This window comes from Marmota marmota, unplaced genomic scaffold (genome assembly GCF_001458135.2).
Source record: "Marmota marmota marmota unplaced genomic scaffold, marMar, whole genome shotgun sequence".
Classification (NCBI taxonomy): Eukaryota; Metazoa; Chordata; class Mammalia; order Rodentia; family Sciuridae; genus Marmota; species Marmota marmota.
This window is the reverse complement of record NW_025999968.1, coordinates 21973152-21998148: the sequence shown is the minus strand read 5'-3', so window position 1 is coordinate 21998148 and position 24997 is coordinate 21973152. Positions and strand designations below refer to the sequence as shown.

The 24997-nt window shown below is 32.3% G+C and overlaps 1 protein-coding gene across 1 annotated transcript in view; it reads left to right on the top strand.

Annotated features, from left to right (window-relative positions):
- Window positions 1-24997, top strand: part of Epha6 (EPH receptor A6) — an 800746-nt gene that overhangs the window by 50781 nt on the left and 724968 nt on the right. Inside the window, exon 2 of the mRNA XM_048803856.1 lies at window positions 6107-6171. Within this exon, the coding sequence (XP_048659813.1) occupies window positions 6107-6171 (65 nt within the window). The remainder of the gene's footprint in view (window positions 1-6106; window positions 6172-24997) is intronic.

The following is a 24997-nucleotide window of genomic DNA, read 5'->3' as shown; positions in this document are numbered from 1 at the left end:
GATCTATAAGACTGGTATCAAAATGTTTTAATGCATGTATATATTATGTAATGTTTAAATCAGGTTAAACCCATAATTCTCCTTAAACATATATATTTCTTCTGAAAACTTTCAATATCCTGTTTTCTAGATTTTTGAAATGCATAGTAAGTTATTAAATCATCTGCAGTTTCTGTCCTGTGGAATAGCATACCAGAACCTCTTGCTTCCAAATGTAACCTAAAGTACCTGTTTTCTTGATCAGCCTTTTCTTGTTCTCCTTCCCCTGCCCCCAAACACTGTCTCTGGCCTATGGTAACTACCACATTATGCTTAACTTCTGTAAGGTCAACTTTTTTAGATTTCACACACATGTAAGGAAATGTGGTATTTGTTTCTGTTCCCAGCTTAATTTACTTTACACAATGATCTCCAGTTCTATCCACATTGTTGAAAATGACAGGACTTCACTCCTTTTTTTTACAGCTAGATAGCATTCCACTTTGTCTGTGCCACATTTTCTTTATTCATTCACAGTTGATCAGTTGTTTTCGTATCTTGACTATTGTGAATACTGCTGCAATGTACATAGGAATGAAGCTGTCTTTTTTTTCCCAAAATATTTTTAGTTGTAGATGGGCACAATACCTCTACTTTGTTTATTTATTTATATATTTTTTAATGTAGTGCTTTGGATCGAACCAAGTGCCTCATGCATGCTAGGCAAGTGCTCTACCACTGAGCCACAACCCCACCCCCAGCTGTTTCTTAGTGTACTGATTTCATAAAGATCTGTTTAAATGGGAAAATAAAAAACTTTTAGAACACTTTGGAGATTACTTGAAGGATATGCTATGTCCTTATTTGGTGACTGTATTGTCATTTTTCCCACCTGTTAGGGAAATAATGAGCTATTTCAAAAGTATGAAATAACATGAAACTTCTCAGTACTTTGAAGTAAACATGGATATTACATCTCTATTCTTTTGAATAGTGGATTATTTAGGATTCTTTAGAGGAACAGAACCAACAGAATATATATGTGTGTGATTATAAAAATGGAATTTATTTCATTGGCTTACAGGATCAGAAGCTTAATAGTCCCATGATGACCTTCTGCAGGCTGGAGACACACAGAAACCAGTAGCTCCTCAGTCCAGGCAGCTGGAGCTTCAGAAGAGGCATCAAAGATGCAGCTCCAGTTCGGTACCAAAGGCCTGAAACTTCCTAGGGAGTCTCTGTCAGAGTCTGCTTGGGAAAGTGAAGGAGCAGGAGTCTGAGTTTCTCTGGGGATCACACTAGCAATTGGAACATCTGCTCAAGAATAATAGCCTAATTTTTGGAGTTCTTTGTATACTCTGGATATTAGGGCTCTATCTGAAGTGTGAGGAGTAAAGATTTGTTCCCAGGATGTAGGCTCCCTATTTACCTCTCTTATTGTTTCTTTAGCTGAGAAAAAACTTTTTAGTTTGAGTAAGTCCCATTTGTTGATTCTAGTTATTAACTTTTGTGCTATGGGTGTCCTATTGAGGAATTTGGAGCCCGACCCCACATTGTGTAGATCGTAGCCAACTTTTTCTTCTATCAGACGGCGTGTCTCTGATTTGATATCAAGCTCCTTGATCCATTTTGAATTCACTTTTGTGCATGGCGAGAGAAAGGGATTCAGTTTCATTTTGTTGCATATGGATTTCCAGTTTTCCCAGCACCATTTGTTGAAGATGCTATCCTTCCTCCATTGCATGCTTTTAGCCCCTTTATCAAATATAAGATAGTTGTAGTTTTGTGGATTGGTTTCTGTGTCCTCTATTCTGTACCATGAGCATGCTACCCCTGTAGCAAACACTGCTACTTCGATGTTCATAGCAGCTCAATTCACAATAGCAAGACTGTGGAACCAACCCAGATGCCCTTCAATAGAGGAATGGATTAAAAAAATGTGGCATTTATACACAATGGAGTATTACTCTGCATTAAAAAATGACAAAATCATAGAATTTGCAGGGAAATGGATGGCACTAGAGCAGATTATGCTAAGTGAAGCTAGCCAATCCCTAAAAAACAAATGCCAAATGTCTTCTTTGATATAAGGAGAGTAACTAAGAACAGAGTAGGGACGAAGAGCATGAGAAGAAGATTAACATTAAACAGAGATGAGAGGTGGGAGGGAAAGGGAGAGAAAAGGGAAATTGCATGGAAATGGAAGGAGACCCTCAGGGTTATACAAAAGAACATACAAGAGGAAATGAGGGGAAAGGGAAAAATAATACAAGGGGGAGAAATGAAGGTCAGTAGAGGGGGTAGAGAGAGAAGAGGGGTGGGGAGGGGGGGGGAGGGGGGATAGTAGAGGATAGGAAAGGTAGCAGAACATGACAGTCACTAGTATGGCAATATGTAAATCAATGGATGTGTAATTGATGTGATTCTGCAATCTGTATATGGGCTAAAAATGGGAGTTCATAACCCACTTGAAGCAAAGTGTGAAAGATGATATATCAAGAACTATGTAATGATTTGAACAACCAACAATAAAAAATAAAAAAAATAAAATAAAAGAATAATAGCCTTTGCATCTGTTTGGCTTTTTCCTCCTCTTTTTTGTTCCATCCAATCCCCAACCTATTAGAAGTTGCTGCCCACCTTAGGCTGAGTCTCCCCTTCAGCTTGACACTGTCATGCCCATCACTCCCGAAAACAAAATCATGGACATGCCAAGAAACTTCTTAATTTTAGGCATCTCTTAATCCAATCAAGTTGACAATCTGGATTATCCACCAGAGTACATACCAAAAATAAAAAGAACGTTCATTCAGTAACAAGATAATCGTATTGCTATTACTGTTTATTATAGTGCTGTGTTTATCTTTTTGTCTAATATGTGAGATTATTTTTGTTGCATTGAATGAATCCATATTCGTTCACAGATGTCATTGTGTTGTGTGTGTGCATGCATGTGTGTGTGTTTCATCCTTACTGTGCTTTTAATTCTGTTACTTCCAGGTTTGTTAGAATTGTGTGGTAATATGGAGTAAATTAAACTACAAAAAGAGACTTTTTCAAAGCTCTAGCTCTTTATGTCTCCTTTTATTTCTTTCTGTGATGTTAGCAGCCATGGAAAACCATTACCTAAATATATTTATTAATTATTACTAGCAAATGGTGTAGCCTAATTCAGTCATTCCTTCTTAATTTATTAACTTGAATATTTCAATAAGAGAAATGTCCTTCATTAACTTTTTTGTTATGTAGAAGTAGTTCATGGAGAAAAGGATAATAACACATTTTACTCTTTTCAGTTTACTTAACCAGTTTTAAAAATGTTTTTCTAACATCCAGCAAAAGTTAACAGTAGGTATATAGTCAATTTGAATGCATGGATTTAAGCATATGTGAAGTGTTTCAGTCTCTTATGGTCATTACCCTTGTGTATGCTCAAATTATTTATTTTTCATCAGTGGAAGCTTATGAAAGTTGATTGCTAAATCGTTTTGTTTTATTTTCATGTTGATATTTTCCCTATTTTCTGGGATGTGGGCTCTGAAAAACCACCAGTGAATTTGGCAGACCAAAAAAAAAAAAGTGAATCTGATCAAGTCACTAGATATAGATATATCTACCTATTTAAAGAAAATGCAGGAAATGAGGGAGTTGTTCAGTGGTATTTCATGATCAATTAAGAAAACCTGGAATGTGGGACAAAACAATCTTTTTTCCCCTAGGAATTTGATTTAAAGTAGTGAAAAAATAATTATTTATTCATTAAGGGACATACATAATAAAACAACAAAGATACTTTATAGCACCTCTGAAAGAACATCTTTAAAAGGAACTAGCTAATACCAGGGCCTGATAGGTGAAGAAAGTATAAAACCATACATTCTGCTATGGGGTATGTAAAATTTTGTGGCCATTTTGAATCCAATTTGACAGTTTTTTTTTTTTTGATAAGTATTCTCTGTATAACTCAGTAATATATCTCCTAGTTACTTCCCTTGTATTAATGAAATAGTTCATTTAAAACTTTATACATGAAAATTCATAGTCGCTTCATATACAATTTTCCCAATCAGAAACAGTCCATATGTTCATCAAAAGGGAATTATATACACTGGAACCATTGCCAGAGTAAAAAGGAATTAATAAATGAAGCCACATATATGGATCTCAAAAGCAGAGTGCAAGAAACAGGCTCAAAAGGCAACATGCTATATGATTTGAAATTCTAGAAAAGACAAAATTATAGGGACAGCAATCAGACTCGTAATTTCCAGAGGATAGTATGGGGAAGAGATTCACTATAAAGAAAGGATCACAAGAAGTTTGGGAAATATTTTATAATATATATAATAATAAAAATATTTTATAGCCTGATTGTAGCCATGTTTAAATGAATGTGGGGGTTTGCACAATTCATAGAAATGTGCATTTTAGAAAGGGTGAATTTTATAGCAAGTAAAACCATTAAGTAACTGGAAAATATAATGGGAGATTTAATTGAGGAATGCCAGCTCATTGTAATATATAGCATTTATTTGGAGTTTGATTTCCTGTTGATTTGAGACAACAAAGAGTATTAAACATTGACTTGATATTTGACATTAAGGAATTATTGTCTATTAATTAAGATATAGTTAATATAAAAGTATTTTAGAAAATCTGAAACTTTTACAGATGCAATGATATAATTACTAGAATTTGTTTCAGAGAAATCTTTCAGTGGAAGAGAAGGTAAACACACATAGATAAAACAAGATTGACTGTACAGTTGGTAATTAATAAAGTCAGGTGAATATTATATGAAAGATCATTAAGCAATTATCTCTTTTGAAATATGTTTGGAAAATTCTACAATAAAAATTAAAAAATTATAAGTTAGTTTCACAAAAAAAAAAAAAAATGTTTAGTACCGGTATTCTGCAATGAGTAAATTTTATCACAGAAATTTAATGATAGTTTCATATTCTAAGGTTTATTAGTAAAATGTACCATATAATGCTACTCAAGTGAAACTATGGAATCCTTACAAAGACACTAAAGAGTAGATGCCAAAGGTCATAATCACATTGGCATTGTAATTTTTTTTTGAGCTCAATAAAACCCCCCTTCTTTGCAAGATTAATTGAAATTAACAATGAGATATGGAAGCATTGTTTCTCAGTGTAACCCATGGCCTACATACTTCTGTGGGGCCTGGGAATTAATAGATGAAAATATAGGTCTGATTATATCTATATTTCTCTCTATATATATATTCTTTCTTTCTGGAAATACCAGAAACATCCCAAAATATCTAAGCAGGTAGTCTCCATCCCTTTCCAGCATTGTTTCCAATCTCCTACTTCAAAATAATTTCCATTCTTAGTCTCCAGAAATTGAACAATTCTTTTTAGTCATGTCTCAGTTACTTTATAGATGGTTTTCTAAAATAAAAAAACATTTTCACTACATGTGATTGAAGACCTTTGTCTGGCCTAGCTCAAGCTTTATGTCCTTTGTGAAGCCCTCCTGAGCTGCTTTCTCAACCTTAGTTCAACTTAATTGCAAGAGTGCTATTTTAGAATTTTAACAGAATATGTGCTTACTATTTGTTTACATGTATGCCTTGTTTTAAACCAGATAGAGTTATTTTTTGTTACAAAAAAGGCACATAATTTTTGTTTTTGCATCCATTATTAATTATTATATATCTAGTTATAATGATATAGTCTACTTTAAAGATAGCAGTTCATACTTTGCTGATAACACTTAAGGATATTTAATAACATAAAAACAGAAGTTTGTTGGCGTTAATATATATTTTTTAAAAGTATAAAAAGACTATAAAAGTAGAGATACACAGACGTGGTTTTATCATTCAATATCTGCTATAAAAGGCTTTTAAATTGTTTTTAATTACTTATTTCAGCATTGTTAAACCTAAATGTATGTATATTATTTTAAAATTATCACTATTTCATTTATCAAATCATTGATATTATTATATGCTAATATTTAATATGTAAAAACAAGTAATAAAATTATTCGAGCTAATGTGATGAATAATAAGAGTAGGTGATATTGATTTAAATAATTTAACATTTTTACAGCAGTTGAGAAATTCATCCAAGTTTTATTTATTTAATTCCAGTTGTGTTGCTAGATACGACAACTGTGCTGGGAGAACTAGGATGGAAGACATATCCATTAAATGGGGTAAGTTTAAATGTCTTTTAAAAATTCTCATCCTTGTTAAGGTCTCTTGTAAGAGTTGAAGGAATAGTAGACTTTTGATTCTATTTAATATGAATTTTGGCTTATAACTTAAATCCTATAGAAAAGATTAAAATATCATTAAACTGTTGATTGAAGGGGGTGATTCTAAATCAATGATTTAGAAACCTTGCTCCTAAATTACATCTTATCCTTTAATGCTGTGTTTTATACATTGTAACACTAGAATTCTCCCATGTTTTCTTCAGAAATGAATTTCCATGTGTAGTTTCAGACACTTTTCTGTATGTTACATTTGTTAATCTTGTGTTTGTGCATAAACAAGCTCCAGAGTATCACAAGTAGATTGTGTGATACTAGCAATTTGGTTTTGAATAAAAAATATGTCTACTAATGTAGTATATGTTTGAACTTGACAAGATGATGTACTGTGTTCTTAGCTGGAAATAGTTGATTTTGAAGGTTTATTGGGATGTTTGATTTACAAAATACAGTTTTTCATGTACTGACATTTTAGCTATGGTTGTAATTGACTTTTCGTTTTGGCCTGTTTTGCGTTTTCAAATTGCAATGAATTTCTACATCTTTTGTTGATATTAGGCTAATATAAGAGAGTGGTTTGTGAAGTTTTTACTTGATATTTTTCTATTTAATTAAAATATTCAATAATAGGAACAAATGTTTTAGCTATGCTTGAGTTAATCTTTTTTCACAGAAACTGTATTTTTGCATTCATCATATTCTTTGTTCATAAGTTTTACATTGCTTCTACCACTAAATCTGAAATTTAAATTTGAAAGGAAAAGTTGATTAAAACATATTTCTGGGGGGGATGTTTACATATTGCTGTTTAAATCTGACATTTTATTTCATTAAAATATATATTTTCAACTCATAAAGCTTAGCATTAACACTTTATCATCCTATTTTCTTATAGATTTATTTTATGTTCTGTATTTTTTCAATTTTCATTTTATTTCAATAAAATGCTCATCAATCCATTTCTGAGAAATATGTCTGTAAAAGTAAAATTATGCTTTTATCATCATACTCTTCCATGAAAATTAATAAACTTCAGTTTTGGGTTAAATAAACTTTGAGTTAATAACATCAGTTAATTAAGTATTAAATGGACCATGTTTATCATTAAGTAATGAAAAAAATGAATGAACATTTCTTTTAGAATATCATTCCAAGGTGTGTGTATGCTTATATAAATATAATCATAAGATATATACATCTATCATATAGATATTCACAATGTATAAATAAATACATAGATGTAATTTCTACAGTATACAAAACAACTTATAAACACTTCCAAACATTAAGTAGTTTAAAGCCCTCTTTTCCATTTTCTGAAACAAATGAGAAAAAGCTGTTAGAGACATTATTCTTGGCCTCATGTAGTCAAAGCCAGGTATCACATGAGGAACAGAAGATATGAATTTGTTCTAGTGACTATGTACGGCTTGATCAGGCCTCATTTTTGAGGAAACTGGTAATGCAGAGACTTAGAGAATCATAAATGAAGTTGCTGCTGTCAGTCTTGTGATGAATTTTCTCTGGATATTATGAAGTAGATTGGGGAGTTATGGAAGAGAGAGGGCAGGATTGTCAGGAAAGGAGCCACTTAGCTCATGGTTTTCTATTTTCCAGACACTGCCCTCAGCGTATTTTGTTTTCACAATGGCCTTTTGAAGTGTGTCCTATATTTATTTTCTTGTCAGAGAATCCTAGTCCTAAAAAAGAGTGAGGAATAGAAAACACTAACAAATTTTGTAATACTCACAGCCAAATGGTGAATGGTGGAATATAAAACTAAGATATTTCTGACTCTAAACTTGTGTCTTTCTGGTGACTGCTAAGAGAGTGCCATGAAAACTTCATGAAAGACTTTTTACAAATGTGCAGTCTTTAACTAATTGATTCATATTTCTATTCTTTGATACACTTATACACACACACACACACACACACAATATTTACAGTTGGGACACTACTTAACTATTACCAAGAGGAAAGAGAGAAAGAATAGGGGGACGAGAAGAGGAAAATAGAAAATGAATAGATAGAAAAGATAAATAGAATGAAGTAGGAAAGTATTTGATGGTTATGTTTTATTGGACATTTGCCACATGCTAGACTTCACCTCAAAACACTTTACTCAGATCAGTCCTGTACATCAAATATAATTCATCCTCATTGGTACATGTGGAAATTGAGGACTCAGGTGCATTAAATAACATTCACAAGGTCACAAAGCTAGGAGATAGTTCAGCAAAAGTCCTAAGCCAAATATATCCTAATCTTGACGCTTATGGATGGTCATTTCACAGCTAGTTGCTTTTTATTTCTTCTAAGATTCTAACAGGTAAAGATAAAGGTCCATGACCAACATATTTAGACTGTGGAGGGAAAAATAACATGTGGATTCAAACTTTAAAAAGTAAATAACTAAATCACATTGAAATATTATCATTAGTATGGGCTATAATACTTTTAGGTTATCTCCCAAATAATAACCTATATTTACTAATTGAGAGAAGTAGGACTATTTGAATATAAAAGCACCTGGATATATTTCACAATATATGTGGATGAAACTATATAAATTTTAAGGTAAGATCACGGCAATTCAAGGGAAACAGTAAAATGGATAGAAAAAAGTGTTAAAGAAAATGTACAATTTAAATTATCTTCTAATAAGGAGGATAGATTACTGGTAAGTATCAAACTTAATGCTGTTTATAGGCTAAAATGAATCAAATATATGAAATATGATATGTCAAGAGCTATGTAATGTTTTGAACAACTAATAATAATAAAAAAATAAAACTGCTGGTCCAAAAAGATGGACCCAGGCACAGATAACTCAAAAAAAAAAAAAAAAAAAAAAAAAAAGAACTAATAAGTAAGAAGGAAGAACTTTGAAAAAAGACTATTGAAAATGCCAAGAATGAAAATAATCTAGACATCAATGTAGCTTAAATTACTTATAAGATCTGTGGGAACCATTTATTACTATATAAAATTTAAACAATAATTTATAGCCACTTATTAAAATTGAAATTATATTTATTTGGATTTATAAGACTCTTGAGTTCTTAGTTTTACTGAGTCAGACTAATTTGAACGAAAAATTTTAACTATTATCTTTTTCAGGCACTAATTTAGGTAGTTTAATGAATATGTCATGTGTGGAAAAGATGATTAGATAATATAGTAATTTGTGATAAAAAGTATATCTAATATTTCTATTAGTAGATAGTAAATCTTGTATTTCTATTATTTCTATCCAACATATTCTACTATTCCTGTGAATTATGTATTTCTTTGGAATAACTTTTAAATTGAAAGCTTTCTTTCTATATAAGAAACAGAACTGAGATGAAATACTAAAATGTACTATATAAAATAAAAGAAATTTAATCAGTAATTCCATAATTCTTTATTTTTTTCCTCCCTTTTTAAGTTAAAGAAGCCAGATGACCAGGAGTGCTATGCTGATAGTTATAGGAGTAGGCATTCACAGTGTGCCTGTGAATAGAATTGCTATGATCATTGGAGTAGGGGTGAGCTTCCCTATTTTGTGAACATGGAAAAGGGATGAATAGTCTTGAGTGAATGACTTCATATCTTACAAAAGTGGAAACAGAATATGTTAATTTTCTGAAACATTTGCTTGTATCAACGTATAATTTATAGTTTATTTTCTTTTAACCATTTTCCAGAATTCAATTTAACAAACTTATTTTTTATGCTCTATGTGCCATGCATCCTGTTAAGTGTGCTTAAATAACAGATTTTTCTAGCCTCAGGCAGTCTTACATTATAGAAATTATACTGCACAATCAGAAGGCCAAAGAAAGTGTCTTCACATAGTTTTGTATAATGTTTTGTGAAAGAATATTAAGGGAAGGATTAATTCTGGTGAGAGAAAATTGGGTATGAGAAGTGTTGTATCAGCTTTTTTTTTTTTTTTAATAAACTGTGAAGGACTCACATATGGTCTGGAAGAGAAAATAGAAGGTACTGTCTAGGTAAAGGAATGGCTACAGAAAAAACATGGGATTGTTAAACATACATTCTTAATGTGTATTATTATCAATTCTTATATATTAGTTCTCATACAATTCTTAATGTGTGTTAAGCTTCAGGACTGTTGAGACTCATTTGTCTCCTTGTAGTAGGGGGTTGCATTGGGAAGTACAGCTGTCATCACAGGCTAAGCCACAGTGCAAAAGACAGAATTTAAGTGTCTTAGTTGATCTAATAGTGTGTATTTCAATTCTAATAAGTAAATGTGAGAATAAAACCTTTCTCAATTTACTTAAAAATTATTGAAGTTTTCTTTTGCTTAAGAGAATAATGCAGACCCTTGGAAATGAAATAGGCTTTGGAAAATTGGAAAGATGCTTTAAATATAAATGACATGACCTTCATCAAATTAAATCATGATATTTGAAGCTTGATTTTAACATAATAAAATATAAAAGTCAAAATATGTGCCTGTATTTTATGTGTGTGAAAACACTTTTTTAATGCTGCTCAAAAATTTAAATTTGTGCACATTTTTCCATTGATTTCCGTAGTATTCTGTTAGCTACTTTGCAAGACCATAATCTTATCATCTTATTGTATTACACTGACAGATAAGGAATGGAATAAATTCCTAGAATAAAGTTCTTAAAATTTTTGAATTATTCTAAACATTGGACAGAACACTGTGTTAAGGCTTAATGACCATCGATTCCCAAACTCTGATTGAAATGTTAACTCTCATCTCATATGGACTTCTTTCCTTTTGAAGTTTTTACTTTCTCAGTTTACTTTTAGCCACTAAATAATTTTATAAACAAAGGGAAAATACAATTATTATAATAGGACCCATAGTTAAATGTCGTAACTGAAACCCCCTACTATCCATTACAGCTTAGATCCCATTTATTATCACACAGCTGTGGGTCTGTCATATTGGAGCATCTTGGCCTAATATTAATTCTAACTAATGAGAAGTAACTACTATGAACCAGAAGATTAGAAGGCTTCTCACAATACAAAAAGGAATTTCATGATTAAAAATCCAAACTTGTTTCCTTTGAGCTTTAATAATTAAATTTATATTACTTGAAACTTAATAATTATATATTTTTAGTTTGGTTCTATAATTCAAAAGACAGCTGGCTCTTTAATAGCTACATACTGTTTAGTAAGAGTAATTATACCTAAATGCAGCTTGATAATTATAATATATATAAATTTCTTAATAAGATTTCCCTAAGATATTTATTTAATCTGTAATTACATATTACTATTTTTGATAGAAATAAATTGATTTTTAAATACTCCATGAATTCATCTGAAATAATAATTTGTTTTTATGTTCATAGTGATATTTTAAGCAAGAAAATAAATATTTTCTTGTCTCTGATTTATTTTCACTCTTTTGATTACTAAGAGGTAGTTATCTTTTAAAAGTTAGTCTTTAATGTTCAGTGGTAGATCATATCTTTGTTATGTAGTTGTCCTGGTATTAGATATAATTGTTCAACATTTAAAATCAAATTTACATTTCAATATTAGATGATTTCAACTTTAACAAAAACTTAAGAAAATTTTAATGTTAGGATAAAAAAGTATTTTGGATGTTAGTTTGCATTTTATTTTAATGATGAAAATTAGAGATGGATAAAAATCTGTTTTTTCATATGTCAAATGTTGGTTTTAAATTCATTATATGTATTTTTTGTGTTTGTGTCTTTGATAATATTTAGAGCTTGGATAATGAAGGATCATGCAAATTATATGATCTTATCTGTTAGACATAGTTAGTTGATATTAGAGGATTTAACCTGAAATTCTTAGTGCATTAGAGTTCTCCAGAGGAACAGAACAAAAAGGAGATGTCTTTGGGGGTAGAGGATGTGGAGAGACTTCACTGACCCAAGCAGGATTGAGGCTTGCTATAGGACCTGGTTTATGTGATTATGATGGCTATATCCCCAAATGTGTTGTCTGCAAGTTGGAAAACAACAAAGCCAGTCATGTAACTCAGTCTTAGTCCAAAGGCTCAAGAACCAGAGAATACAAGGGTTTCTCTCCAAGTTCAAGGACTGGGTATAAAGCTTAAGAAAAGGGGTGTACTGATGAAATCAAGTCCAAAGGCCCAAGAACAATAAGTTCCTGTGTGTGAGGGCAGGAGAAGAGAAGATGGATGTCCTAGCTCAAGAGATAGGAAGAAATTATAATTTCCTCTGCCTTTTTTGTTCAGTGGGTTCCATATTTGTGAGGAAGTACCTTCTTTGCTTGTTCTGTTGATTCAAATGCTAACCTCTTCAAGAAAAATCATCAGGGACACATCAAGAAATGTTTTACCAGATGTCTAGGTATCTCTGACTCTAGTCAAGCTGACATAAAATTAATCATCTCAGGAAAATAGGAACACATGGTATTTATGTCTACATATTTGCTACAAGTGAACCTAGTAACTAAGGACTTCTATAATTAAAAAGTGTACATTATAATTAACCTGTGTAAAAGCATACATTTTTTTCACAAATAAGAGCATCATTTCCTAATATCATTGTTTATGAAATTTCAAACACTGAATATATATTAGAGAATGTAGTATCTAGTAATAATTTTATTTCGATATTATAGTTTCTACATTTCATATAATAAGAATTAATTTATTATGGTATAAGACTTCAGTATTACATCTTGATTCATTGATAAATCATTGAAATGTTTTCAAACTACCATATGTTTGAATTCTGAAAATATGAACTTTAGTGATAATTTATATTGTCAAAGTGAACTTTTACTATTTTCAAAACTGATATATCTAAATGGTTTTCCACCAAGAAACTTCACAGCTTATGTGGTAATGTTCTAAATGTTCATCATGTTAATTTTAATTATGTTGTTTCATATTTGAAAAAAAATGCACTAGGTTTCATGAATAAATTTCAGTGTTTAACATCTCAAAGCTATATAATTTCTAATAATCTCCATCCATACAAAGGGCAAGGTGTGATAATAGTATTCATTTTATTAGATTATTGTGATGATCAGCTAATTTAATATATGTAAAGAACTTTAAAAGTATATTGTTCATAATAAACATTAACATTATTACTACTACTATTACTACTACTATTGTTATTGCAAGGACCCTAAATATTTTGAAATGAAGATTTCTATATAGACTTTTTACATTCTTTTTACTGAATCACAATTTCATAATGTATTGCATATTTTTTTCCTCTAGAGCCACAAAATATTACTTTTTGCAGCTTTTTATTAAATAAGTACTTTTATATTTTCATTTTATCTAAACATATATAAAATGTGAATATTAGCTCATTAATATAGTCACTCATGGCACATAGATCATAGGAAAACCATTGTGCTGAGTACTAGAGGTGGTGGTTGGGTGGGGTTGTGATCATTATAAAGTTACTGCCTTAAAGGTAGTCATGGTCTTTATCTGAGAAGTGCATTCAGCTCATTATGTATAACATATTTTGATGATATATGGCGAATTTAACCTCACACCCAAGGATTGCCAAAGCAAATACTGAGTATAAATACAGACTCATTAACTTTAGTTATGAGTTGCTAGTATGATAAAAGCCCCATAAAAGTTGTTGAATTGGAATTACCCAAGAGATAAGTCTGGAGGACAGTTTATTCAGTTTAAAGTATTACTTGAAAGCAACTCTATAGTAAAAGAATAAACCTGGGATTCCCACTGGGAAGGGACTAAGGAACTACATGCAATTCTTACATTTTGTTGTTGTTGTTGTTGTTTGATGACTTTCATATATTTTGAAAGAGCAACCTGTAAATTAACAATCTTTGCTGGATGACTGCTGAGCCTTTTGATGAGGGTCAAGTTGAGTATCCGAGCATTCTCTTCTATTTATTCTGATTGAAGGAACATGATCTGAAACCCACCTCTGCTTCTTGGGATTGCTCCTTTCGAGGGCTTGTCCCTATTTGAGACACATATCAGCATTGGTAAGCTCAGAATTGCCTGGAGACCTCCTGTGGCTCCCGTGGGCAAGAGAAAAGGGAAACTGGGCAATGAAAGACAGGGAAGTTTTTAAGGTTACATTTTCCTCTGCTCTTCCTTTCTTTAAGTAGCTCCAGATTTCTGAGTGTCTTTGTTTTCCTTCTTTCTGAAGAACTTCTTCAACATTTTTTGTAAAGTGTGTCTAGTAACAAATCCTTTCAATTTTTGTCAGAAAATCTTTTTTATTTTTGAGGGACATTTTGTAGGGTACATATTTTCAGATTTATTAGTTTTCAAATCTTTGTTTTATTGCTGAACATTACATATTTTACTGTATACTATTCTTGAATGATTTCTGGACAGTCAGATGTAATTTTATTTTTGCTGCTTTATAAGTAAGGTATTCAATTCACTGGATTTTTCCAAGATATTTTTTTATCTTTGTTTTTTTGAAGTTCCATTATTATGTGCCTAGGTGTAAGGGTTTTTGTTTTGTTTTCTGACATCTATCCTTCTCGGTGTTTTCTGAGCTTTCCGGATTTCCTGATATTCCTCACTATATGCAAGGACATCCTCCTGGAGTTTTAACTATCAGAATTGTTTATGCTACACTCCAAGAAATTTGTCAATTTAAGTTTAGGTTTAACTAGAATGGTTCCTACAGAGTTTCTATAGGTAGGTTTCTGCTTCTCTGGGTTGTGATTCTCTGTACCCATTGTCTCTCTAATTTGGGGAGGAGTGGATTGACTTGTGATTGTACTTCTCTGTTTTAAGAAGAGTTGAACTTTCAGTTCATTCAGATTTTTACCTATTAAAATGGAAAAGTAACTTCTATTTTTTTTCTTTTTTTGTATTGATTCATATTCATTACATAGACTAGGGGGGTCATTAAGGCACACTGATATATGTGTATATCATAATTTGATGAACTTCGTTTCCCAGTACCTCTCCTTTGCTCTCCCCTCCTTCCCACTGCTTCCCTTCATCTACCCATTGGTTTCCCTTCTACTTTAATGATGTCCTCCCTATATTACCACCACTAGCTTAGGTATGAGAGGAAACATAAGACACTTGTCTTTCGAGTCTGGCTCACTTTGGTTCACATGATGGTCTACAGTTGCATCCATTTTCCTGCAAATGGCATAATCTCAATCTTTTTTTAAAAAAAAGAAGAGAATTTTTTAATATTTATTTTTCAGTTTTCGGTGGACACAACATCTTTATTTTTATGTGGTGCTGAGGATCAAACCCAGCGCCCCATGCATGCCAGGTGAGTGCATTACTACTTGAGCCACATCGCCAGCCCAAATCTCATTCTTTATTGCTGAATCTAACTCCCGTGTGTGTGTGTATAAAATTATATTTTATTTGTCCATTCATCTGCTGATAGACACCTAGGCTGATCCTATAACTTGGCTATTTGTTGTGCTATGATGAACATGGGTAGGCATGTATCTTAACATTAGTCTTTAGTATGCCAACTTTAATTATTTTGGTATTTACCAAGGATTTGGGATAATTGGATCATAGAGTAGAATTATTTTTAGTATTTTGAAAAACCTTCATACTGATTTCCATGTGGTTGTACTAATTTACATTTTCACCAAGGGTGTGTAAAAATTCCTTTTCCCCTGCTTCCTTGTCAGCATTTATTATTATTTGCATTCTTGATGATTGCCATTCTGATGGGAGTGAGGTGAAATCTCAGTGTAGTTTTGATTTGCATTTCCCTGATGTCTAAAGATGTTGAACATTTTCATGAAAATGTTGGACATTTTTACTTATTCTTTAGTAACTTCTAAACTTCTTAGAAGCTGAATTGAGAAAAAAATATTGTATTTTTGACACTTACAATCATTATGTATTGGTTAAAATATTTGCTTAAACGTTTCATGAATTTGACTTCACTTAATATTTGCTGACCTTTTTTTTCTTTGAGTGCACTAAATTCTTTTTACTTTCTCTGCACTTCAATCACTATTGGTAGTGGTAAACTTGATTTTCAAGTCTGTTTAATTTAAAAAATAAATCACTGTTAGAACTTTGTATGCAGGAATTATTGTCATTATTCTTAATTAAAAACAAATACAGGAAGGCTTTGGAGTTTTTCTGTGGTGCACAATCTAAGCAGTAGAACATGACACACTCAGGAGCTCTTAGAAATTTAGTTCCTGCCTTCACAGGAAGAACCATGTAAATTTGTGCCCCAGAATATTTAAGTTATTGATATTTAGTCAAAAATAAGAACTGCACTGAGGCATTTTTTTATATTTAGTATTTTTTGTTTAATCTTTGTAAATTGATGTAGTGTAAATATTTTTAGCATTGTTATAGATGAAAAAAACTGACCCTGAGACAATTTTCAAAACCTGCCCAAGTTTGTGATAATAGTAATTAAAACTAGGATTACCTTAATCCCAAATTGAGAACTCTTATCTATTATAAGATACCTTTAACTATAGATTGATAATTGACATTGATGCTGTGCAGGGTAATAAAAAACCTGTAAAACTGATCTAGCAAAGACTGAAACTAGTTGCAGTGTTGTTTGAAACAGATTTTGTTTGATGATACACGGTTATAGAAAAGTACTGAAAGGTTAATTCATCTTTGAAAACAAGAGGATATCCAAAAGCTAAGGATGGTTAATTACTATACATATTTGTTTAGTGAATTGAATAAGGATATTTGTTGCATGTTTGCATTGAAAAACTAAAGAAATTTCATAGGTGTGTCATTTTTAGTTGTATCTCTTTGTGCTTATATATTGCAACTATGACTTTATTACAACCTGTTATTGCTATAATTTATAATTTAGTATAAAATTTAGTATAAGATTTATAATTTAGTATAAAATATAGACTAATCTAGTAAAAATCATACCACCCAGTAATAAGTACACTAGAAATATAAAAGTGCCTGTCACTCTGAAACCATCTTCTAAGTAAGTTATCTAATCAAAATACTTGCTAAGGAATATCAGTACCAGTTGGTGCTATAATGCCCTAGTGCATCAATCACATCTTATTGGAACAAAGATGGATACCTCATATAAAGGTATCCCAATCACTGAGCTGCCTGTCACCTCTCACATGTGGATTTTCATAAATGGCTAATCTAATCAGATTCATTTTGTTAGCAATTCAAGATTTTTATGTTAAGCACCCAAGAAAAATGAAAAACAGAGTCTTCTGCTGTAAAGATGTACAGAAAGATACATGTGGAAGGGTTAAAGTAGAGGGGCTTTGATAAACTAGTCATGTAAATGACAGTTCTGGAAGAGAAAAGAGCAAGAGTGAAAGGGCAGCCATCAGTAGTAAGACCAAAGTAAAGGTAGAAGAAAAGCCATGAGAAAAAGAAACACTGGGGTAGTCAGTAACTCTTGAGCTAATCATGTTGCTGCTGAATCTCCAAGTCCAGTTCTTTCTCTGATTTGCTCCGTACATAATGTATAGTTGCATTGAATCATCACATTATAATGTGTAAGTATGTACAATACAAGCATTACATGTGAGTTTTTTTTTTAAGTGAATTATTGGGCTGAGGCTGTAGCTCAGTGGCAGAGGGCTTGCCTAGGATGTGTGAGGTACTGGGTTCCATCCGCAGCACCTCATAAAAAAATAAAGGTATTCTGTCCATCTACAACGACAAATTTTTTTTAAAAAGTGAATTCCCTTAATTTAGAAGGCCAGATTGTAAATGCAGATTGTAATGCTTCCAGTGGTAGTAGTAATAAATAATAATTACAAGGAGTGAGCTACTGGCACTATTTTGAGGCAGACCAGTAAACATGAAAAGCCATGGAAGGCAGAATTTCCTCAAGGAGAACAGGGGAGAACCCCTGGCTTATGCTGTCAACTCATGCATGAGTAAATAACCTTCCCTGTGTACAAGAAATGTGGGAAATAGGTGACTGAATATGCATAGTTTATTAGAGTGGATGAACTTTAAAATATTTAATATCTAAGCAACTACATGATTCATGTCACTTCTCTCTCCTAAGAGTATTCCTTTCTGTAAAGCATCGTCTGCAAAGAAAATGAATTGCTGCCTTAATTTTCATTAGCTGAAAGAGCATGTATTAGATAATGATGGGATTAATTCTATGATAAGGAAGAGAAGTGATGGAAAAGCAGCTTATAGTGATTTAGGAAATCAGATGTGAAGTGTTCACTGAATCTGTGAACATGTCATTAGCCTCATTTTTTGGTCAGCTGAGAGTATAAATGTATAAACTTCATTTCTCTGGTATCTCTGCTATTCTTTTATGTATGGTCCTGAAAATTTCTTCCTGTAAACATCCATTGTTAAAATGGTATGAACTGCTTTAAGCCAAATATCCTTAACTTACATCTTATAGTAGTTTTCTAATTCTTTTTATTTTTGCATTACTACTTCAGTAGTTTCACTTCAAGTCTCCTACTTCTAAGAGAAGTTCTCATTTTTTAATATATTTATTTTTTATTTAATCATATGTGATGATGAGGATCGAACCCAGTGCCTCACAAGCAATAGGCGGGCGATCTACCACTGAGCCAAAACCCCAGTCGCAGAAGTTTTCATTTTTAAAATATGAGTTTCTATAATATAAAATCTAAGATTGTTTTATAAGTGTTTTAACTAGAATAAAATATAATTTATTTCATTTATAAATGAATCTGCATCTTAATCCAAAAAAGAAATTCAAAACTCTAAGAGACCTTTAGTGAAAGACCAGATAAAACATGTTAGACTAGATGATTTATAATCATTTACTATTTTAAGTGACCAGTTTCTTCTTAGACCCCCATATCTAGCTACCATATCTTGCTGATTCTCTTAAAACACCTTCAAGTATCATCAGTTTCATCTATTACTGTTAATAGTTTGATTCTTAATTATTTCTTCTACATATTACCATGATGTGTCCTAAATTGGTCACTTGCTGTCTTTCTCCAGCCCTTTCTCCAGTCTTTTCAATACGTACCTCAACCTGTTTTCAGAACTCATCTTCTAAATTGAAGATTTCATACCCATATCTCTGTCCTACTTCAGCCTCCTCCTCCTCCTACCTACCATTTAACCTGTAGCTGCCTTTCTGTCTTCATCTTCGAAAATCCTCTGATCTTGAGCCATCTTGTTGCCAGCTTTTCAGAAGCTGATGGTTTCTTCGATGAGATTTATTTCTTGTTTCTGGATAAAGGATCATGCTGTTGAATCTGTCTGGAAAAACCTCTTTTATCTCTCCTTTTTTCAGTCTCCACCTTCTGGATCTCCCTTTCTCCTATTGGTCTTTAAAGGCACAAATGATTCTTCCCCTTTTCTGGAAATCTTTACATTGTTGAAGATGGAATTAGGAAACAACTTTTTTTTTTTTTTTGAACACCTGAAATTCATACCTGGCATTGCATTTATCTCACACTGTTCTAATGTCTGTCTCTTACTGGATTGTGAATTCTTAGAATTATACTTTGTTTGATTTCTGTGAGTTAGGAGGCAGAATAACCACCATATAGTGGAAGCTCCCTAAAAATTGGCTGAATAGCTAAGTGGATTCACCAGCAGCACCATTTTAGATAGGACATTGCTTAAAGGGTATATTTTGCAGTTATCTCTGGAATGGAGATAGTTTTGGAGGTATTATAATATACTGCTTTCTACAGAATCAGCTGTTAAAAAAGGTGAAAATTGAACTGAGTTCTTTTCATTTGTTTTGAGTACAAGTAGGAAAGTTTATACATTAACTTTTATATTTGTATTCTAGACCATCCAATTCATCGCCTCATTATCAAATTTCTCACCAGAATGGGAGTTTAAAGGTGGAAGGAAAAGATATTTACCTATGAAATAAAAAAGACTATAAAAAAGCTTATAAGCTATTTAAGCAACACCAATCAAGACATAATACACTTTCGAAGAATTAATGACCGGTTTAGAACAGTTGATGATTTGAATCACATGTGGGAGATATTAACCCCAAAAGGTTATTAATCCTGCACCTTGTTATTAAGATGAGAATAAAAAGAAGAACATATGGATCTTTAATGGTTGATAGATGGACTGCAAATTTTAGAGAATTTATACTAGCCAGTCAACCTTTCAAAAAGCACAGGTCAGCGTTAAATGTTAAATGGGTTTTTATAATCTGTTTTCCATGCAATTAGTATTTTGAAGTAATGTACCATAGTAAGCAAAATAGGTTCTTAAAAGGGTTTGACTTTGTTTTATTTCAGCAAAGCAAAACCTATTGGCTTATAAATGTAATGCTTAATATAGTCTTCATCTCCCCTGTAATTAAGAAGCAATGTATATAAAAATATTTCAATGAAATTAAAGTCTTTCAAGTAAAAACATAAAACTAGGAGTGTGTGTGTGTTGCTTTGAATATACATTCTTAAAGACAGTGTTTGGGGGAGCAAGAATTAAATCTATCATTGAATTAGCTCAATTTAGTAATGTTATTAATATAATTCAATTATATGCTTGCCTTAAATTCAGTACTTTCCATTGCACATTAGAAGAAATTTCCTTATGTTTACCAGTGAGAAATTGCACTATGAAATTTCCACATTATAAATCTCTAGTGAAGAAAGCTGCACAGCCAAAATATTATATTTATTTTTTATTCCTGCTATTGGTAAACACTTTACTAATTGTTTGGGTAGCCATAAGGTCTGGCTTGCCTGACAGAGTTCTGGTATATTTCAGTTGTCCTAGAAAAATTATGAATTGTGCCACAGATCGTTTTTTAAAGTGTAAGATGAATCACAGGAGAAGGAGAATGCACACAGTGTACTCCATGCTTAGGACCAAACCTGACACATCATTTCTTACAGTGAATTGACCAGAACTAGCTGTATGTCAGTTCACATCAAGGGGAGTCAGATGTGGAGGAAATTCAAGGAATAATTGGTGGGCATTTTTGTCGGTGCAATGTCAGCTCAAATCTCAGAATCCACTTTTAATTTTACGACTCAAGGGGTTTTCTTGTTTCTTGTTTTCTTCTCATCTAGAAAACTCTCAAGTATTATTCCCTCATGAGTGCCATGAGATAAATGTTTGAACTTTTTAGTCTAGTCCCTATATTTCTTAAGTGTCCTTTCATGATTTTAAATTCCTTCTCTCTCTTAGGTAAATCAGGATAAATAATTAGTATTGTATTCTAATGTCTCTGATTCTTTTTGCTGTCATCTCTTTTTTTGCTTCAAATCACTCTGTAGCCCCCTTTATATTTTTATTATTTTCATTAAGGAGGTTTTTCTGTCATTGTCACTATTTTCATCTTACATGTGCTTATTAATCTTATCATATTTATTATGAAATTATTTTCATCCATGTTTACTTTTTGTTTCGGTTATTGACTTATTTGATTCACTACTTTGGCCTTTCACTTCCTTTCTTCAGGTTGGTTCAGTTCCTTGCTGCCAAATTAAGTCTGCAGATTTCTCAGTACACAATGTTTGTTTTTAACTTCTTTTCATGTGTTGAAGTGAGTAATGAAATGGCGTATAAAGTCAGCGGTAAGCCTGGCCCCTGTCTTGAGTATCACACGAGTGACTTTTGTGTTTTTTGGCCTGCCAGAAACATTAAAAGTCCCTGCTACCAATCTTGGTCTTGCTTTCATACCAGAGTCTCTGCAGGCCTGTGGCATCTAGTCTTCTTAGTGCTTTGCATTCCTGTAGTTTTTCTTCTATGATTTCTTATTTTGTTTTTATCCTGTCTGTATGACTTTCAAGTTTTGCATTTTATTATTTATTGGAAAGGGGAATGGGCATAGGAACAGGGGATTATGGTATCACTTTGATGGGAAATTTTTGGATATGAGGGCCTATTGTCTATCTGGTTTTTGCAAAGTTTTAATTCATTACAGTTGAATAGTGTAAGCCATTTGTTTAAAATTTTAGAACTAGCCCTTTTGCAAAACAGCATTCAAGATTATATTTAAAAGCAAAGAATGTGAACATTTCTGCTTTATCATTAAATAACTAACACAAGCTTGAAATATCTTTCCCCAAATATCATTATAGCTTTTCAGGGAAAACATCATTAAGAAAATATTTTAATTTTATTGTAATCAAGAAATATTTAAAAAAGAAAGTTGTTTAGAAATATATACTATTGCTATTCCCTCAAAGATATCCACACTTGCCAACACATTGTTGATGAAATTTTTATTAAAACATCATTTGGCATTCAATGCCAGTAACCTATTTGATGTGTCATATGAAGCTTCAGTTTAGCACACATGCCATTCAACAAGATTGTTGATACAAAATAGTGATCTTGCTATGTGTATTAGCAGACCAAATTTCTTCTTACAGTACCTCTTTGAGGACTATCTTATTTGTTTTCAAGCAGACATAGGTAGATACTAATATCTTACCATACTCACTTAACATACTTACCCTTTGTTTCTTTCTTTTCATTTTTCAGTTTGGAAACAGAAAGAATGGTATTCACTTTTAAATATATCTTTATGTATACTCAGCCCTGAGACTCACTCTCTGTTTGAAAAGGCAGTCTGTCCAGGTTGAGTGTCCTTAAAAGATACTTTCCTGCAGCCTGTTATTCTGTATAAAACTAAATATGCCATTTGTCACTGAGCAGATGTTAACAAAGATAACAGAAACTCTAATACAGCTGCACATATAGAGATAATAGCAAAATAAATGGGGAGATGTGCTAATATAAAAATTCAGTTCATGACTTCCTTTATTTAAAATTTTTTTCCAAATGGGTTGCAAAATGCATAAATATTTTTGAGTGTTTTGATCGACATTATCAATCTATTACAGAAATCTTCACAGAATATCTTAGCATCTAAGGATATGTGAATTTGATAATTTCTCTCTTTGACCACAGAAAGTATAGTGGGCATTATGGAATGAAGAGATCCCATTAGTGAAGTAGTTACTGCTGTTGCTTAGTGCCAGGCATTTCTCAAAACCTAATTGTTAAATCCTAAAATCTTAAGATTTTTGACCTGTAAATGAATAAAAAGGAAAATATTGATTTTTATCATGTTTTACATTACTTGGATTTTAAGAAATCACATTGTTTTTTATTTTGAAGTAAATATTGCTAAAAAAAGGAAAGATCTGTGAAAAACAATGATGCATAGTTGAAATTTAACCCTTAAATGGAACACTACTGGAAGTGAAGTTTAGTTCTTACATATTGTATTTGTAAGCTGTGCTTTACTGTAATGAAATAACCTGAGGCAATTAACTTATTAGCAATTTGGCTCATAGTTCTAGAAGTGTTAGTCTAAGATTGGGTGGCTCTATTCTGCTGTGCCTCTTGTGAAGACACCAGATGGCTATGGTAGAGAATGTATGGTGGGATAAGTCATTTGTCATGGGCCAGGAGACAGCAAAAGAAGGACCTTAATCCCCCTTAAAAGCATGGCCCCCCATGCAGTGACCTAGTGACCTCCCACCTCCTAAAGTTCCACAGAACCTAACAATAGTACTACCCTGGGGACCAAGCCTTTAGCAAATGGTCCTTTGGGATGGTGGACACTCACCAAGCCATGACACATATAATAAATTTACATTTTAATATTTATTATTCCAGATATACTTAAAATATTAAAGTAATGAACTCTACCTGCATAATTACTTTTGAATATTTATATTGTGATTTAAATATTGTTATAGGGAGCCTTGCTAATGGTAAGAAATAGATTTATGTTGAAATAGGAAAAAAAATACTGATAGAAGAACTCTGTTTTAACATACACAATAGAAGGTAATTTTGCAGCTTTGGAAATCTTTTCTCCTGCATCAATCAGGTTTCTGTAACTCTAACAAAATGCCTGAGATAATCAATTTACATGGATGAAAAATTTATCTTGGGTCATGGTGTCAGAGATTTCAGTCCATGATCAAAGGACCTTTTGCTTTTGGTGGGCTGTTAGAAGTATACATGATGAAAGCATGGTAGAAGAAACTGCTCACCTCATGGCAACCAGAAAGCACTGAAAGAGAAGCGAGCTAGTAGTTTTCTAATATCCCCCTCAAGGACATTTCTGCAGGGACCTAACTTGCTTCTTCTAGGTCCTACGTCCTAAAGGTTCCGCTAACTTCTAGAACTGCCATAGGCTGAGGACCTGGCCCTCAATACATGGGTCTTTGGGGGCCATTCGAGCTCTTAACTTTAGCATCATTATCCCCTAATTCCAGCTACCATTTGTCTCATTTGAGGAGTTGGTTTTCTCAAAATTTCCAAGGATTCTTATGTTCCCATTGTTTTACATTCATAAATTATTTAAATAATGTATATGACCAATGAATCTTTGTGTATGCATGTAAGAAGTGTAATTTGTAGATAATTCCAATAACTCATTATGAGTAATCAGGAATTATTATATAATGCTATATCTTAATTTCCTGTGGCTACCTTGACAAAGTACCAGAAACTGGTTGTTTTAATATAACAGGAATTTATATCATAGTTCTAAAAGCCAAAACTATGAAATTAAGTTATTGGTAAGGCCAAGCTTGTCTCAAGGCTCCAGGAGACCATCCTTCTTCTCCCTTCCAAATTTCTGGTGTTTTCAGCAATATTTAGCTTCCTTTGCCTAACTTAACTACATCATCATCCTACCTTCTGTCTCTACCTTCTCATGGCAATATTCCCTCTCTGTGTGTAGGTGTCTTCAGGTGGCCTTGAAAGAACTATAGTCATAAAAGTTAGGATCTGTTCTAATTTATTATAATCTTAACTTGATTATATATGCAAAAACTCTTATTTCAAAATAAGGTCACATTTACAGGTTCTAGGCCAATGTGAAGTTTCCTATGACAC